Below are 19488 nucleotides of genomic sequence, written 5' to 3'. Positions count from 1 at the left end.
GCTACATATTAAGTTTCAACAGTTATATATGACCATTTACTCTCAACTGAACATGTTCATTGATATTTAAATTCAATAAAGTATGGATGTTTGCTGGGGTTTTGTAAACATCCTGGGCAAAAGGTGCCAGGAAAAACACTTACCTGCATGACTATTGAAATGTGCAAAGTTAGCAAAATTGGCGGTAGCTGCTGACTGAGGGGCTGGGGCAGCAAAGATGTCTGATCCAAGGTCACTCAAAAGGTCAAACTGCTTCTTTTCTTGTTGCTGTCCTTGAGAGCGGCCTACAACTGGAGACTATAAGCCATATATTAGATACATAATTTTACATGAAACTAGCTCCAATTTGACAACCTTAAAGCATATATGGAAGTTACAGTATGCTGACTTAATTCCTCTCTCCATTTTTATACTATGAAAGTAAGAGTTACTATATGCGCTAGAATGCATTATTTGATGGAGTAGGGCTTAACCCACACCACAAACCTTAAAACCATTCTTAACACCAGCAGTTGTGATGAGTAACCAATGTTAGTGTTCCATCAACTACACTGAAGTGCACAAGCACAAACTGCAGGCACCAACTAACGAAAAAAGCCAGTCTTCAGTGTTTTAGAATATGATGCAAAGCCACTTTAGTTTCAACGACATGCTTCATAATCAAACATGTAGGAAAACCCCCTTGCTTAACCCTTCCTGTGTTAAGCTTCTATGTCACAGAAGCTATTAACTCATATTCACCAGATTCATGCTTTACTAATTTTGTACATTGTAAACAGCAATAGCAACATACTGCCTTGACAAAACCGCAAAGAAATTCATCAGTGGTAAAAGCAAAATTACATTCTACTTAACTAATAATGCTTGAATTATTACAAACCATCAGTACACAATGCTACTGGCATTCTGAAAGAATGCTTAAGGAATTCTCAAACCCTTGGTGATCAAGAAGAGGTCTCCACGAAGACTCACACCACCCACCTGACTAGGTGTGCCCTTATTTAAGTGCAGTGCTGGTGCAGAGTCTCCGAGGAGCGACTTGAGCGGTTTGACCTCCGGTGTGCTGCTGGTGCTGCTAGCAGAGGAGCCGGAAATAGACGCATGAACGGATGCCACCACTTTGGCTTGTTCTGGCGGGACATACCTGAAACGTGTGAAAATTACAACAGGTTGCTAACTAAGAAAAATGTAAATCTGACACTTAAAATGATAAGCTAATTAGATCTCTATAAGATGGCTTCAACATTTTAATCTTATTTGAAAATTGTTTCACTTAGGATTGATAGTTTAAAGCTATGCCTAACTGAAATACTCACATCAAGCCTAATGAAGAGTAAACACAGAACTTATTTCAATTATTTATCATTTTAAGATAACACAAATCACTTTTTAAAAACAGAAAACCTACAATGAACAACCATAACTATTTAAGACTATAAATTACAAAAACTAAAATGTCTTTATAGATCATTAAACAATTGTAGAAACATGAACAGGTAGATTAAACATTTATTCTATTTCAGTTAACAGGATAAACATAAAGGTCTATTATAAATCTGCAAGTTCAATAACCCATTTTAAACAGAGAAGTCCAACAGACAAGGCAATGCAAAGGAATGCAGCTATCTATAATCACAGTGTGATTCACCTTTCAGCTGATTGTAAACGCTACCAACTTTCCGCAGCCGACTACCAGCTAGACAATCACCAACATGCTCTGTGCCCCGGAAGTACTGCTCTCAGAAATCTACCTTTCGGATTGAAGTGCACATATGAACAGGCATGTATAATGTCAACAGAGCACTTTACATAATAATAATAAAACTGGGAAACAAACCACTTAGCAGGAAGAAAATATTTAATTCATGCTACTAACCTCAAAATGCTTTACAAAATCATATCACTTTAACATGAAAAGATGTCTGAAAACCTTCATATTTATCAGGCTTGGATATCAGTCACATAAATATGGGATGTGAAAAGAGTAAAGGAAGTGTAGTATGAATACACACCTAAATGTCAACAGCAATGCTAACCCAAGTGCTAGAATTCAAATGTGGGCTTTGGCAATGACCCACCTCCTGCACCTCAGACCCAAGAACGTGAAGGAAACTGGAAAACAGTAATTTAGGAGCACCAATTTCAGAGTTCAATTACAGTTCCACATCTCAAAGACTATGAGAAAGTTATATTGTTTTACATGTTGTTGTTGTTGTTATTATTATTATTGCTGGAGATATGATTGCTATGAGCTTGAAACCACCTCACATTTTTAAAGCACTTACAACAGTTAATGGAATAGGTGCTAGCATAAGTGTAAACTATTATTAAATCAAGCAATAACTACAAAAAAATAAAACTACTTTAAGCAAAAGGGAGAGAAGAAACATGAGCTAGAAAATTTTGAAAGCCAGTCAAAAGACCAATTTCCAATCCCTTTGCAAAACGAGTGCCTACGGTACCCAACAAATGCAGTATTATTTCTGCTATATTTGAAAGTGCCTACATCTTTTTTTTAAGCTCTTCTAATTTTCTAGACTATGTTATTGGTAGGCAGATGCACTGTGTCCACATCTACAAGTCTGGACTTCTTACTTGATGTTTACCCTCATCTATCCCACCACTCCACGTGCGGGAAGAAAAAAATAATATGAATTACAATTATTTGAGATTTATTTTCAGTCATTTAAGGCGACAGTTTGGAAGAACATTGTAAGACCTCAGCTAAACCCTAACTATGTTAACCTTAGTTGATGAAAGTAAGACTGATGACATGTATAAAAATTAGAGTTCTGCAGGAAGTCTTAATTAAGGTGACTAACTATTAAAAATGAAAATGATAAAAACAGTGAGATCTTCCATTTTAAAACATTATTTCCACCACATTTCAAATATCACACTATATTCTAATACTTTCTCATTTCCTGAACTAAAATTTTCTTGTTCTCTTTTTAATCTGAAGCCCTACCTAATATATCTAGTACAGCTGAACAGAGTCCTGGCCAATCCAGACATAAATAGTGTCTATTTTAGAGAACAGTTCGAACAAAGCCACAGCCCAGCGTCCCTCAGGACAATGGGCTCCGAAGGGCTTTCTTTCTGGGTTAAAACACCATTTCCCCAGGGAAATAAGCAGCAGGCACTGCCCCATTAACTTTTTTGTGACCCCCCTCTACCTTAACCTACCAAGAAAAATAATAATCATTAATAAAGCCTCCAAGGAACTGTATTAGCCACATTACTGAGTCTTAAATCGTGCCCATATAGTGAACAATGATGAAATCTGGGTAATTCACTGCAGGCCCTGCTAGGCTGGGAGGCACATACCATTAACAAGTACAACCCATCAGAGCTTCTTCTTAATTTAGTATCACTGCATTAAAAAAAAAAAAAAAAAAAAAAAAAAGGAACATATACTCTTCACCAGGTAGTAAACTGACTTCTTGGGTGGAAAGCAAGGAATATTATGACATTGTGCAAGATGCAATCAAGTGATCTTTAAAAAGTTTAGAGAACTGAAGAGGTCTTGGGAAGCTTCTGAAAAGGATGGGAGACCTGCCAATAATGAGCTCAAAGCAAATGGAGGTCTGCCTCCTCCCGGCTCCATTCGAGCTAACCACGTCCTACCTAGGTTCCTGCCTTTCATTTCCTGCTTTATAGTCTACTTTCTTTCCCGTATCATGTCAATCATGTCAGCTCAGCCTCACCCGTAATCAATGCAATTAGGGGAGCCTAAATTCTAAACAACAAATAAAACATTATTCACTCACCATCTTTTCTTTTCATATTTTTCTTGTAGAAACTCTTTCACTTTTTGTGGATCCCTGAAGTCTGGAATTGCTGAAGATCTATCATCAAATAATCCTAGCCAAATCTGTTTACAGACCTTGGGAAAGAATATAAAGGAAAAAAAACTGTTAAATTCATCTTCACCTACTGAACTTTTTAAGGGGAAAAGCTAACTCATTTAGTAATTTTACCAGCATTGCGTTCAATCAGGTTATTTCTTAAGAAATGAAGAGGGGGAGAATCAAGATGGCGGAATAGAGTAAGGACACGTTTAAACAGACAGAAAAACATTCAATCTGGATGAAGCAGAGAGGACATATTCCAGGAAATAGGAAAGGACAGAACAACAGCAGAGGGCTACCTGGAGACTGACAGACACAGGAAAGCAGCGGACACAATGGTGTGGTGTTGCAGTGACTGATACTCCAGCCGCATTCAGCTAACAGCGATCTGAACTCCACCAGCAACCAGGTGGGAAGGGACTTTCACTGGGAGCTTGGGAGGTGAACCCAGACAAAGAACTGTCTGTCCTGCTGGTCTGTTTGATTTGACTAGGAGCAGAGACAGAGCAGCAGATCCCAGACGGACAGTGCAAGAACAGGGTGGATTTCACAGCCCAGTCAGCCCCCTAGAGCTGAATTGGGCGCCATTTTGTGTAAGGAGGCAAAGGCAAGGGAAAGGACTGAGCATACACTGAGCTGGGAGTGAAATCATTTGTGACTCAGTGAGCTGCAGCAACGTGGCATTCTACAGGTTCCACCCAAGACAGGTCTGGGTAGACCTCAGACCTGATGGTCAGCAGATCAAGAACTCTAGTAGTGGTACGTCAGGTGCCATTTTGCACACTGTGGCAATAGCTTTAGGACTGCAGGTGCCATTTTGCACACTGTGGCAATAGCTTTAGAACTGCGCATGTGCTGAACTTGTGAGAACTCACTGAGTTCTGTGGATTGCACTGATCCTGCAGGAAAATAATACCAGCGGTGGCATCAAACAGGTCAAAATAGGTCCATGTGGCACCCAGACCTAACGTCCAACAGGTTCCGACAAGGTCAGCGCCACCCACAACCTAACTATATAGGACGCCTGGTGTCTCTCTAATCCTGAGACCTGCTCCAACCGAAAGTGGGAGAAAGGTTGCAGAGACAACAGTGCAGCCTCAGCACAGTATCACAGGAGGTGGAGAGTGGTGAGCCAGGAGCTGGGGCTGTGGAGACCACAGTGGAAATCTAACATAAGAACCCAGACCTGGAACTTGCTGGAGGTTGTGGCACAAGTGGCTGCAAGCAAAGAGTTGTGTACCAACTGCAATAGGTAAAATCGTATTGTAGATCTCTGGATGACAAAGCTTAGAAACCTGCCCCAAGGAGAACACTCTGCTAACCAGAAGTACAATGACCAAGAGCAAAAGAAGAGATAAATAAAGGCACAATGAATATTACTGAAAACTCCCCTGCAAAGGAGCAAAACCCTATGCCAACCTCAGAGTTAACTGAGGAAGACATTGAGAAAATGGGGCACACAGAATCCATAAAACTCATTTTAAAGCTTCTGATCAACAATCAGAAGCACATGCAAGAGTTCCAAGAATTTAAGGGAGCAATAAAGCAAATCAAGGCTGATACATCAGAAATTAAGAACACAGTAGAGCAAATTAAAAGTAGAGTGGAGAGTCTCCAAAATAGAATGAAGCAAGCAGAAGAAAGAATCTCAGAATTGGCAGATATTTCCTGTCAACAGGGGGAAACAAACAAAGAGCTGGAAGCAGAGCTGAATCAGGCCAAAAGAAGTATTCAAGAATTGAAAGACACTATTAAGAGGCCAAATATAAGAGTTATGGGAGTCCCAGAAGGTGCAGAAAGAGAAGCTGAGTTTGCAAATGTATTTAATGAAATAATAAAGGAAAATTTCCCTAATCTGGAGAAAGAACTGGGAAACAAGATCCAGGAGGGGCACAGAACTCCCAACAGGCTTGATCAAAAGCGATCTTCACCAAGACACATGATCATCAAACTCTCTTCAATTGAACATAAGGAAAAGATCCTTAAATGTGCACGTGAAAAAAATTAGTTGACATATAAAGGAATGCCAATTAAACTCACAGGAGATCTCTCACAGGAAACTGCAGGCAAGAAGAGAATGGAGTGACATATTCCAGATTCTAAAAGAAAAAAGTTGTCGGCCTAGGATAACATATCCAGCAAAGCTTTCTTTTGTCTTTGAAAATGAAATAAAATTCCTCCACAGTAAAGAAAAGTTAAAAAGAATTTGCCTCTTCCAAACCTGCCCTACAAAGTATACTTCCAAGATGTTCTCTTGACAGAGAAGAGGAATAGCACCAAACAAAACCAAAGGCAAATGGGAAGAACATCCCAGTAAAATGACAACAGAAGACTAAACCAGTGAACAACCCATTCCTAAAATGACAGGACCAAAGTATCACCCATGCATATTAAACTCTGAATGTAAATGGTTTAAGGTCAGCCAAATGTCATAGATTAATAGGCTGAATTAAAAACACAAAACCCATCTATTTATTGTCTAGAAGAGACACACCTCAACAAAGATCAGCGGAAACTATATCGCATGGGTTTTGTTGTTTCCTGTTAGTTTCATCTCTTCAAAACACTTTCTTATGACTAAATCATTCAATGACTCATAGATCATAGAGTAGCATCATTTTCTGCAAGAAGGTTCTTGATTTTCATTTCTTCAGCTACACGTTAGTCATTCAGTAGCATGTTATTTAACTTCTTGGTGTTGTTAATTTCTTTTTTCCCCCTGATGTTGATTTTGTTTTGTGGCTTTTTATTGACGGGGATGTATATAGTAGCTGTGTAATGGAGACTGTCATATCTAGTAACATGTCATTTAACTTCATGGCATTGTAAATTTCTGTTGTTCTTTCTATTGTTGATTTTGTATGGACTTTTCATTTAAGGGGATGTACAGTAGCTGTGAAATGGAGACTAACATATCCAGATGTGAGGACACAATGCAGTATGCATTTCTGTTCCAGACAAAGATGGACTTCTAATGAAATGTCATTTGTCATTGTCAGTATATCTTGACAGTGGGATGCTGGACTTTCTGCCATTGTCCATGCCCGCAATGATGGACATATGACTCTGTGTATGAAGAACTTTATGTTAATAATGATATAGAGGATCTAGGTGGGGGGAGGGAATTGGGCAGGGGATAAGGGAAATGCCAGGAGCCTATGGAACTGTATCATAAAATGATAATAACAATAATAATAAAATGTTAAAAAAAAACAGAAATGAAGAGGGGCTTGTGCAATGGCTCAACTTTCTGATCCTCCACCTGCAAGCGCCAACCTCTCATATGGGCGCTGGTTTTTGTCCTGGCTGTTTCACTTTCCTTCCAGTTCCCTGTTTGGGCCTGGGAAAGCAGTCGAGGATGACCCAAAGCCCTGGTTCCCTGAACCAGTGTGGGAGACCTGGAAGAGGCCCCTGCCTCCTGGCTTTGCATTGACTCAGCTCCCATTTGGAGAGTGAACCAGTGGAGGGAAGATCTTTCTGTTTCTCTCTGTAAAATCTGCATTGTCAATAAAAATAAATAAATTTTAAAACAAAAAGAGATAAATTAAGAAGCTAAACTTACTTTATCACTGCGGAATGAATTAAAACTTATTACCAGAATCACAGGGGCTTGAATAGTCAAAGAGAATCTGTGAGGAGCAAGAGGTGTTTTCCACTTGACATGATCATAACGTATAAACCATTAGTAAATCAAAAAACTGGTATAAAACTGAGCTCCTCAGCCACAAACACAAAAGACTGGACCAGTAGTGATTTTATAAACCATTTTAACAAGTTTAACTATCAACCATTAAGAACAAAAAGCAAAAATTGTTGTTAAAGTACAATAAACAAATATACGAAAGGTAAAAACAAGGCACTACAACTCTAACTTTTCAGCTCCCTCCTATGCCTTCTGTCCAACGCACACAAAGCGAGAATCTGAGCAACTAATATTTAGAAAAGCAATACAAAACCTGGGGCAAAAAGAAGAAAAAAGTGATAAAGAGGATGCCAATAAAATTAAAAACTAAATTATTCAAAGAATTAAAAAAAAAAATAAATTGAAAAGGCAGGCTACTAACTCATATAAAGCATTTGCATAATTAAAAACACCTTTCAAAAACTTAAATATTTTCAACATATCAGAAGAATGTGAAACAACTTCAATTCAAAATATTTAAAAAAAAAAAAAAAAAAAAACTCCTACAGGGCCCAGTGCGATGGTGTAGTGGTTAAGGTCCTCGCCCTGCCTGCACCACGATCCCATATGGGCGCTGGTTCTAATTCTAGCGGCCCTGCTTCCCATCCAGCTCGCTGCCTGTGGCCTGGGAAAGCAGTCGAGGACGGCCCAAAGCCTTGGGACCCTGCACCCATGCGGGAGACCCGGAGGAGGCTCCTGGCTTCAGATTGGCTCAGCTCCAGCTGTTGCAGCTGCTTGGGGAGTGAATCATTGGACAGAAGATTTTCCTCTCTGTATAGCCTCCTTTCCAATAAAAATAAAATAAACCTTTAAAAAAAAAAACTCCTACAGTTTAATTATTAAGAGTTAAATACATTTTTAAAAGAAGCGGAAATGATTTGAACAGAAATTTAAGATACACAGATGCCAAATAGGCACCCAACATCACTAGTCATGCAGAATATGAAAATTCAAACAGCACTGAGAGGCCAGGACATCCACATCCACAGAGCACCGGAAAGACACAGCCTAACCAGATTATGTGTTTGTGAGAATGTAAAACGGAATCGCTATGAAAAACACCTGCCAGTTTTCAAAAAAAACAAACAAACAAAAAACAAACACAACTAGCACACACCCAATGATTCCACTTCCACCACATGCTTACAGAAAGCTGTACACAATACTTAAAACAGCTTACTTGGCAATAGCCAAATTGGAAATAATCTTAATATCCATAAATAGGAAAATACACACATTTTGGATAGCAAAAATGGGAAGCAATAAAAGGAACAAATTAGTGACAAAGAAAGAGTATGAAAAAACTCAAGATGAGCACAGCAACTGATACCATATGCTTTAATTCACTTGAACTTCATCTGCAGCCAAAAACACAACAAAGCAGATTAGCAGATTCATCACAAGCAGCAGAAGGGAACTTGAAAAATGGTGGAAACATGCTACTACACACGTCACAACTCACAGAACTGTACATTGCTATAAATTATTATAATCAATTAATCATTCCTCAGTAAAGCTCTAAAACACAAGTTCCCAGGTTTCCAAAACTGTATTAATTTAAATAACCATTTATGCCATGTGAAAAGAATATAGTATCTAGTTTCAAAAAAGGCATGACAAACATCTCATTAATCAAAGGTAAAACACCTTACCTAATCACTGCACTGGGTAAGGGAGGAATAAGCAAAATGAGGAAGAATAGGAAAAAGGATTCACTCTTTTTTTCCCCTCTCCTATCCTGCCCTCAAGCATGTTTCAAAACATTACTTGCGATTCCCTCCTAAACAGGCATTCCAAAGTCACTCAAGTAGTAAGAGCTGATACAAGTGAACATCATCACATCACCAACACGTTTCAGTTTCAAAGGCTGAGATTTAGAGATCAGGCTGGATCAGGTAATCTACTACCGTAGGAACTCTGTAAACCTTACACCAGGGGAGCAAGGGGCACAGCAGTAAAGGTACCTTTGGGAACATCCACATTCCATTAGGAGAGCCTGGGTCCAAGCCTTCATGCTGCTCTGTCTCTTGGTCATGCAAACCCCAGAAGGCAACAAGTGATAACCCCAGTACCACCGTCACCGTCGTGGAGACAGACTCAGTGCTGGCTTCCGCCTCCTCAGGCCAAGCTGGAAGGGGGCTCTGTCCTGTCTCAACCTTTCCCACATATGGAAAATAAACATTACAGTAATATTCTGTATTACTATATATCACCCTATATTCTAATATTCTCTCATTTAATATTCTCCTGAACTAATAAACATGCAAAACCCCCTAAATGAGAAAACAAAAGACATTATAGTCATTTGCCCTAAGTCAATTATTAACTAAAATTAACAGAATTAGTTTAAGATAATCGGTAACACTTAATCTTTACATTCTAAAACTCCTACAGCTATTATATATGATTTTTAAAACACAAAAGGATGGTCTTAGCGGGGAATCTAAGCTAAGTTAAGAAAAAAACGAAAACCTAATGAGGGTGAAGGAAAAAACAGAGGTTTAACAGAAAAGAGGAACAGAGGTCTTGACAGCTGCTCCAGAATGACTGGAACGGCCTGAAGGTCAGAGCCTGGCACAGGGCTCAAGCTGAAGCATCCCATGAGTGCTGGCTTGAGTCACAGCTGCTCCAACTCAAACCCAGTTCCCTGGTACTGCACCTGGAAAGCAGAGGTTGATACGGGAGACCTGGATGGAGCTCCTGGTTCCTGACAGCAGTTTGGCATTGTGGCTACTTGTAACCCTTTAAAATCAAATAAATCTTATTATTTTTTTAAGATTTATTTTTATTAGAGAGAAGGAAGGACAGAGAGGGGAAGATCTTCCAACTGCTGGTTACTCTCCCAAATGGCCACAATGGCCAAAGTGAACTAATATGAAGCCACAAGCTTTTTCTAGGTCTCGCATGTGGGTGCAGGGTCCTAAGGACTGGGCCAAGCTCCACTGTTTTCCTAGGCCATAGGCAGGGAACAGGATGGAGAGTGGAACAAGTGGGACACAAACTGGCACCCATATGGGATGCTGGGGCTGAAGGTGGAGGAGTAGCCTACTAAGCCACAAGACTGGTCCCAAAATAAATCTTCTGAAAAGAAAAAGAACAAAAAATGAGCTTGGAAGACAGCATCAGTTGGGGAGTTGGGGATGTCGGAGAAAGTGAGTTTTGATACAGAAATCTAAGGTGATACATGAATAAAATAATGACTGCAATGAGAACTCACAGAACTGTGTGCACTATCCATGTAGAAACTAAGATTTCACGTGATTAACACTAGTGCAAACGGCATTAAATAATGTGCTAAAATCCAAAATGAACAAGGGACTGACTGGTATGACTCCAACCAGAAAACACATCAAGTAATAAAATGTATTCACAGGATGAGGAGGAAGGACAGAGTAGGAGACTAGAAAGAGTGTGGAGCAATCAAGCATTGAAGGCCAAGGGCTGAACAAATGGATACAGACTAGTGTGATGGTGTCTTTGGAGGAAGTAATCAGCAGTTCTAAGCACAGACTAATGTGGTGGCTATAGTGGTTACAAGTCTGGACTGGAAAATCAGACTGCCTAAGTTTGAATTCCAACTGTAAACCACCTGAAACAGGTAAGCTACTTCATTTTTCTTCATCTGTAAAATGCAAATAATGCGTTTGGTACTGAGAACAGGAATATACAGTAAGCTTTAAATAGTGCTAACATTAGCTATGGTCTTGTAAGCGATTTGCAGTGGTAGATTATGGAGTAATGAAATTAAGTAAAAACTGCAGAGATCTGCCTTCAAAACAAAGGTGATCCCAGGCCCAGTGCAGTGGCATGGCACATGACATCCTCCGCCTGCTAGCCAGCATCCCATGAGCTCCAGTTTGTGACCTGGCTGCTCTACTTTTAATCCAGCTAACTGCTTACAGCCTGAGAAGGCAGCAAGTGACGGTCCAGTCCTTAGGACCCTGTACCCATATAGGATATCCAGAAGAAGCTCCTGGCTTTGGATCAACTCAGCTTTGGTTGTTGCAGCCATTTAGGGGAGTAAACCAGCAGATGGAAGATCTTTCCTTCTCTTTATAACTCTGAGTTAAATATAAAAACAAATATGTCTGAAACGAGAAAAAAGAACAGAGAAAAGAAGACAAAAGAAAAGAAAAGAGAAAAGAAACAAAAGATGGTCCTGATAGAGTAAGCTCCCACTTCTGGCACTCTGTAGTACCTATTACAGGAGAGCCTTTATACTGGAATCATTGAGCATGTTTCATTTAGGACTTTCTTATACTTTAAACACTTTTTCCTAAATTATTTCAATTTTATGATACAATTCCATAGGATTTGCCTTGTCCTCTCCCAAAATTCCTCCTCCCACACTGATTTCCCCTATATTATTACAACAGTATAGTCCTTCATAAACAGTCCTAAGTCCATCATTCTGCTATTTAAGTGGATCCTGACATTGAGGGTATGAACAATTGCAGAGTTCAGCATCCTATTGTCAAGACATATTGAACAGTTTCATCAGGAGTCCACCCTAGATTTGGAAGTAGAGATGTACACTGTACCACATCCTTACATCTGAATATGATATAGTCTGCTACAGTTACTACACATTCCCTTAAATGAAAGGCCATAAAACAAAATCAGCAACAGGAAGAAAGTTCTGAAGTTAAATAACAACTCTACTGAATGAGCAATGTGCAGTTGAAGAAATGAAAAAGAACGTCACAAATCTTCTTGGAGAAAATGATGCCACTGTATGACCTATGAGCCAATTAAGAATTCAGCAACAGAAACTGTTCTGAAAAAATGAAAATAAAAACATCAAAACCCACGAGTTGCAGGAAAAATTGTACTGAAAGTGCTATTGATCTTATATTTTGCATGGAGAGAGAATATATGATATCTGTCCTTCTGGGATTGACTTCTATCACTGAGTAAAATGATCTCTAATTAGGACCATTTGGTTGCAAATGGTAGAATTTCATTCCATGGAGATGTATCACAGTTTCTTTATCCATTGCTCTTTTGACGGACATCTGGGTTGTTTCCATGTCTTTGCTACTATAGATTGTGCTGTTGTAAATATAGGATTACAGATTCCTTTCTCATATGCAGATCTCATTTCCTTTAATATATTTCCAGCACTGGGATAACTGGGTCATATAGCAGGTCTATTTTCAGTTCTCTTAAAATTTATTTTTTTAATATTTATCTATTTATTTATTTATTATCATTTTATGATACAGTTCCATAGGCTCCTGGCATTTCCCTTATCCCCTCCCCAGTTCCCCACCCCCCACCTAGTTCCTCTATATCATTACTAAAGTATAGTTCTTCATACATAGTCATATGTCCATTATTGTGGGCATGGACAATGGCAGAGAGTCCAGCATCCTACTGTCAAGACACACTAAACAGTTTCATTGTAAGTCCATCTTTGTCTGGAAGTAGAGATGCATACTGCATTGTATCCCTTTATCTGAAATGCAGAGCTACAGAGAGAAAAGGAGAGAGAAAGAAAAAGAGCTGCTCCTGATTCCTAACTTCAGCTTGGCCAAGCCCTGGCCCCACCTGCTGACTCACTCCTCAAACAGGTACAGCAGCCATAGCTGGGCAGGTCTTCAACCACAGGCTAGCAGCTTCCTCCAGGTCTCCTACTTGGGGGCAGGGACTACTTCTGCTTTCACAGGCACATTATGGAGCTGGATTGGAAGCAGAATAGCCAGGATTTGAACTAGTGCCTACACGGGATTCCAGTACCACAAATGGAGGCTTATCCTACTGTGCCATGGTGCCAGCCCTCATTCAAAACTCTTGTATTAGCCATAAAGCTTAAACCAAAGAACTGTGCCACAGCCAGTGTTCAACTAACAACTGTGTAATTCACAAAACTGGATCTTGTAGAAAATTAAAAATTAAATCACAGTAACCAACAGAATAAACTTATAAAGTTACCAAAGTAATATTTTCCTTACTCTAGCACCAATAAATGACTTGTTCCGAATTCAGACAATCTCCAAGCCCATCTACATACACATCCCCCTGGAATTCAGACACCGTTTTTGCCCCCACTCTCCTTCACAGAGATGGAGGAAGGGTGACTCTCTCCTCCTGCACATAAGCACACACAGAAAGTACAGAAATGACGAGAGCTAAAGAGCTGATAGCCTACCCACCTTTCAGAAGCAGAAAGATTATACACAGGTTGCTAATTACATAGAGATCTACACAAAATTTAGGCACTCAAAGAAGAAACAAAGCAGAGAAAGTTAACAATCAGAAAAACATTTCAAATATGTCATGACTCGGGTTAAATATGGATTATCAAGGACATTATTAACATTTCCTACATTCATCCAGCCTGTACTGACACAACTATGCTAACAGCCAGGAGCTGAAAGGTATTTCTCACGGAGAACAACTTATAAACTGAATGGCATGTGGAGAATCACAAATACTATGCATATGTCTTCTGCAAGAGACTGCATTCTCTTACATTTACATCCATCTTGTTTGGATGTGATGGTGCCATACTTAAGTCCATGACTGCTTGTATGTCAGGGACCAGCACACTTCTTTCTGGTAAAGATGAAATCATAAAAATTATGTTTTTGCATTTATATACATCTTTTTAGTAACCGTATGTTATATAACTGAACAGCTAAAACAACTCACACACAAGCTATATGTGACCACTTGAGATACACAAGTACATTTATCAATCACTCACATTAACAGAGGGGAGAGACTCAGACTTACTTGATCTCAAATTCAATTCACTTTTTCCTAGTTTTTTTTTTATTTATTCACCAATTACCTTATAATGACTCATTAAAAATCAAAATTTTCATTATGGTCCACTAGGCCCAACAGAACCTAAACTCAACTCTCCATACTTATCTTTTATCATTACTCTAGCCAGGCTGTGGCTTCAGAAACTGTTCACTGACCATTCAATCCAAAAGGACAAAACTGGGGTAAGTCCTTGCACAGTACAGTGGGCCCTTGCATCAGACTCGGAAAGCTGGCTAGGAGTTCCTGTGCTAGCCCTAGAGACTACCAGAGAGTTCAAATCCTGGCTATTAGTATCCAGCTAATGCTATGCAAGTAGCAGATTCCTGGGTCCCTGGCTCCGGCCTCAGCCCACTCCAGCCAATCCCCAATCACTACTGCTATGTATGCACTTAGTAAGCAATGGCAGGTTTTTCCTATCTCTTTCCAGGACACTGCTTTTCAAACAAATCTTTTTGAAAAGACATTATTTTTCATTTAATTCAGATACAGTGTGCAATTCGTTATTTTTATAACCTGTCACAATTTCTAATGCAAATTTGATGCAGGAAACTTCTCTATTTTTGTGCTCAGCATACTAGATGTAAAGTGGGCACTTAACATTTGGGACAGCAATAAAACCAACCTCTTTAGTTTGGAAATAGGTACTATAAAAATTATATTTCCTTCTGTTGCAAATGAAAAACACACACTGACCTAGAATATTTGGTTCTCTAACTTATTTAAGCAAAAAAAAAAAAATTAAAAATGAAGCATACTGGGCCCGGCAGCATGGCCTAGCAGCTAAAGTCCTCAGCTTGCACACGCCAGGATCCCATATGGGCACTGGTTTAATCTCGGCAGCCCCACTTCCCCTCAAGCTCCCTGCTTGTGGCCTGGAAAAGCAGTCGAGGACGGCCCAATGCTTTGGGATCCTGCACCCGTGTGGGAGACCTGGAGAAAGTTCCTGGCGCCTGGCTCCAGATCGGCACAGCACTGGCCGTTGCAGTCACTTTGGGGAGTGAATCATCGGACAGAAGATCTTCCTCTCTATCTCTCCTCTGTATATCTGACTTTGTACTAAAAATAAATAAATCTTAAAAAAAAAAAGTTGTGGCAAAAGACCACACAGGTATTAAACATTTGTCTTCTAAAGAACCAATTTGCATAGAAACAAAAATGTCAAAACAGGGATTAGATTAAAAAATCAAACGAATAGAGCAAATATTCAGAACACTAAAGGATAATTAAATGTGCTGTTTTTCCAATTCTTTTTTTAAAGATTTCATTTTTATTGGAAAGGCAGATATACAAAGAAGAGAGACACAGAGGAAGGTCTTCTGTCCGATGATTCCCTCCCCAAGTGGCTGCAACAGCTGGAGCTGAGCCGATCCAAAGTCAGGAACCAGGACCCTCTTCCAGGTCTGCCATGCAGGTGCAGTGTCCCAAGGCTTTGGACCGTCCTCTACTGAGATCCCCACACATGTTAGGCAAGGACTTTAGCCACTAGGCTACTGTGCCAAAGCCCCTTCTTCCAATCCTTGTTATAACAGAGACCAAGAGCTCCAATTCAACATATTTACTGTGAAGACTTAGTAAAAGGCGGTATACACGACACACAGCCTTCCACAGCTAACTATAAAACATATACAATACCTGCAGACAGGTTGAAAAAACCCAAATCCAATTAAATAGCCTAGATGACAAGTTCACAGGACCGGGACACACACAGCAACGCTTCGTGAAAACAAAACCCTCATGGGATACAAGGCGCCCAGAGAAAGCTACCTAGAAGCCACAGCAGTGGGAGCTTTGCTTTCTCAACTATCAGCAGTTCCAACACAATTTATCATTTTTGCTTTCAGAGTCATGCCCTTACTGTTGTCAGTATTTGCTTATTTTTACTTCTTTACTAACCCACAAAAGGCCCAGGACATGCTACCCTTTCAGTTCAACTGATTCTTCACCACAGGTCAGCCTCTATATGTCTTAATTCAACTTCTTACAAAAGGGGATCTGATCCCCTGAGTATGGAACTCTGCATTAAACGGGGAAAAAAAACTTTATATATTTCTTCTATAAAAGGCAGGCAGATCTGATTAAGCTTTGATTCCCAGCCCTGCCTAGTGGCTGCTTAGCTATCAAATCCCTGTCCCATCAGCTCTCTGTATGTACCGCTCATTTCCCAGGGCAGGAAGCCTTGCAGCTTTCCTCCTTCAGCAAGGAACATAAGCCGAGTAAGCACTACCCACCCTGTCCCAAATGCAGTTACAAATTTCCTATCAGTGCAATTATAGTAGCATTTTGACCTCCCTTACTTTCTGAATTTAGAAGTCATATATAAGTCAAACAGCATGACAACTACCCATTGACAGCACTGTTTCTGAGTTGTTGTATTTGCTATGAGTTTCAGTAGTTTTCATTCTTCTACCTAGTTAAAATTATCAATTTTTCTTCCATTGTTTATTTTTTCTTATTTTAAATAAGAATTTGTCTTTAAGATTGATTTTCTTTGTATTTGAAAGTCAGATTTACAGAGAGGAGAGTCATAGAGAAACATCTTCCTTCTGCTGATTGACTCCCCAAGTGGCTGCACTGGTCGGAACTGAGCCAATCCAATGCCAGGAGCCAGGCGCTTCTTCTGGGTCTCCCACGTGGGTGCAGGGTCCCAAGCCTTTGGCCCGTCCTTTATTGCTTTCCCTGCTGCAAGCAGGGAGCTGGAAGGGAACTGGAGCAACCAGGATATGAACCTGTGCCCACATGAGATCCTGGAGCACGCAAGGCAAGGACTTTAGCCACTAGGCCAGTGCACCGGGCTGATTTGACAAAATTATTTAAAAAAAAATCAAGAGAGGAAGACAATTACTCCCTCTTCAACACTATGTGTATTGAATTCAAACTATAATACAATTTCTTTAAATCATATATGATCTCCTTAGTCACTAAGCTATTGTACCAGTCCTAAGGAACATTATTAAAACCCAAACCTTAGGCCTGGCATAATGGCTCAATAACTAAAATCCTCCCCTGGTACTCACCGGGATCCCATATGGGAGCTTGTTATCCTGGCGGCTCCACTTCCCATCCAGCTCCCTGCTTGTGGCCTGGGAAAGCAGCCGAGGATGGCCCAAAGCTTTGGCACCCTATATTCACATGGGATACCCAGAAGCAGTTCCTGGCTCCTGGCTTTGGATCGACTCAGCTCCAACCACTGTGGCCATGTGGGGATTGAAGCAGCAGACAGGTGTTTCTATTCCTCCTTCTCTTTGGAAATCTGCCTTTCCAATAAATATAAATCTTAATAAAATAAAATAAAATCCAATTCCCAAAATAGCGATGGGGAATATGAGGTCTGTGGCCTCATATGGATGGTGAAATAATCTGATCTGTCCCTGTTGGTCAGTCCTTGCCAGGGCAACAACAGGTGGGAATCAAAATCCAACAATTCCATAGCCTTTGGTATAACCATGCTGTTTTTCTGTAACTTGCTGGTCCTCTCCCAAAACTCTTGACATTGGGCTTAGTGCACAATTTTCTTCGACAATAAATAGGATGCTCAGTATTTTAGCATCAAACTACTTAAGATTGAACTAAATCACACATGCAGGTGTTTATACACACCAGTTGACCACATAAATGGAGAAAAATTCAAAGCATGTGGCTTGACACTCTGCAAGTCATCCCTCATCTATGAGGCTTGCCTACTCCATTCAGCAACATCCTCCACAGTGACTAACCAAACACAGCCCTCCACACACGAAAATCCCCAGTGGAAGGAGAAGATCCAAAACACCCACCTGAGTCAACAGACTTTCTGAATCATTCATCAGGTAAGTACTACATGTTAATCAACTGTACCAACGGAGCCATAATGAAACACTCTTCTTAAATCATGAACTCATCCATGAGTGAGATGTGTAACAGTGCTACTTCAGTTCTAAATTTATATGATTGAGTATGTTTCTTTTCAAAATGATTTAAAAAGATAACACTCAGAAACACATTATCTATTCTGAAAATAAACCTAAGTTCTGTATACTAGGCCCTACATATGCTACATTCAACATTTAAATAAGCTAATAAAAGAATGATCGTATGTGAATGGTTACAAAGATTTAACAACCATTCTTTACTTTTTAATACCAATACTCAGCAACTACACATCCCTTAAGCTTTTAAGGACACAGACACTAGTTATACTGAAAAGAATCAAGACGCCTAGTCCACTGTTTTGATTCTAAGATAGCCTCAGGTACCATGATGGAGTACACTGACTTTTCCTAACCCATATTTACAAGGTGGTACATTTCTTAGAAATCTATTGTAAAGTCTCCTTTTTGTTGTGTGCTATGTCTGTTCCAGCTCTATAATGTCTTTCCTGCCAGCTTAAGTCCTAGCTACCCTCAAAACTCCGCAAATGCTGTCTCTATCAATGAGATCTTCCCAATCCTCTATGTTCCTTCAACCGACTGAGTCCTTCCACCATTACTGTGTAACTTCTTGCTCTTATTATTTATCTAACACTGTGGTCTAGCAACCTGCATGCCTTTTTTTGGCCTTCAAACTCTTGAATCCATTACATTCATTTTACATTTTATTTATCTGAAAGGCAGAATTACAGAACAAAAGCAGGACAGAGATCTTTTTACCTCTGGTTCGCTTCCAAAAGGCTACACAAGGCTGGGGCGGGGCCACATAGAAGCCAGGAGACAGCACCTTCACCCAGGTCCTGAGCCATTCCCACGACTTTCCCAGGTGCTCTAGCAAGCAGCTGGATTGAAAGTGTAGTAGCCAATAGCCACATAAGATCCTGGCAATGTCAGCAGTAGCTTAGTCAGTTACATAACACAAACCCATCACAGAGTAAAAGAGGGAGAAAGAAAGAGGGAAGGATCCTCCTCCATCGAGATGACCTAAGGCCAGGGCTAGGCCAAGGTGAGCCAGGACCATGGAGCCTCAAGCAAGGGTCCAAACACTCAGGCCATTCTCCATTGCTTTTTCCAGGCCACTAGCAGAGAGCTGAACCAGAAGCCGAGGAGCCAGGCTCAAACCAGCACCCATGTGGGATGGCAGCTTGCAGGTGGTAGTCTTACCAGCTACGTTGTATCACTGGTCCCTACATTCACTTCTAATGTTTATACTTGCTTCAACTATTTGATAGTGAATTTCCTAAAATCCATATTTGTTTTCATACAAGCTAAGTCT

At 40.1% G+C, this 19488-nt stretch overlaps 1 protein-coding gene across 4 annotated transcripts in view; it reads right to left on the bottom strand.

The window, feature by feature from the left end:
• Positions 1 to 19488, bottom strand: part of AGFG1 (ArfGAP with FG repeats 1) — a 67554-nt gene that overhangs the window by 28379 nt on the left and 19687 nt on the right. For all 4 annotated transcript variants that reach the window (XM_004576750.3, XM_058665083.1, XM_004576752.3 and 1 more), the window contains exons 3-5: positions 3771 to 3886; positions 982 to 1144; positions 144 to 297 (exon numbers count right to left, since the gene is read on the bottom strand). In XM_004576750.3, the coding sequence (XP_004576807.2) occupies positions 144 to 297; positions 982 to 1144; positions 3771 to 3886 (433 nt within the window). The remainder of the gene's footprint in view (positions 1 to 143; positions 298 to 981; positions 1145 to 3770; positions 3887 to 19488) is intronic.

The sequence above is a fragment of the Ochotona princeps genome, chromosome 5 (genome assembly GCF_030435755.1).
Source record: "Ochotona princeps isolate mOchPri1 chromosome 5, mOchPri1.hap1, whole genome shotgun sequence".
NCBI lineage: Eukaryota > Metazoa > Chordata > Mammalia > Lagomorpha > Ochotonidae > Ochotona > Ochotona princeps.
This window is presented reverse-complemented; position numbering and strand designations above follow the sequence as displayed.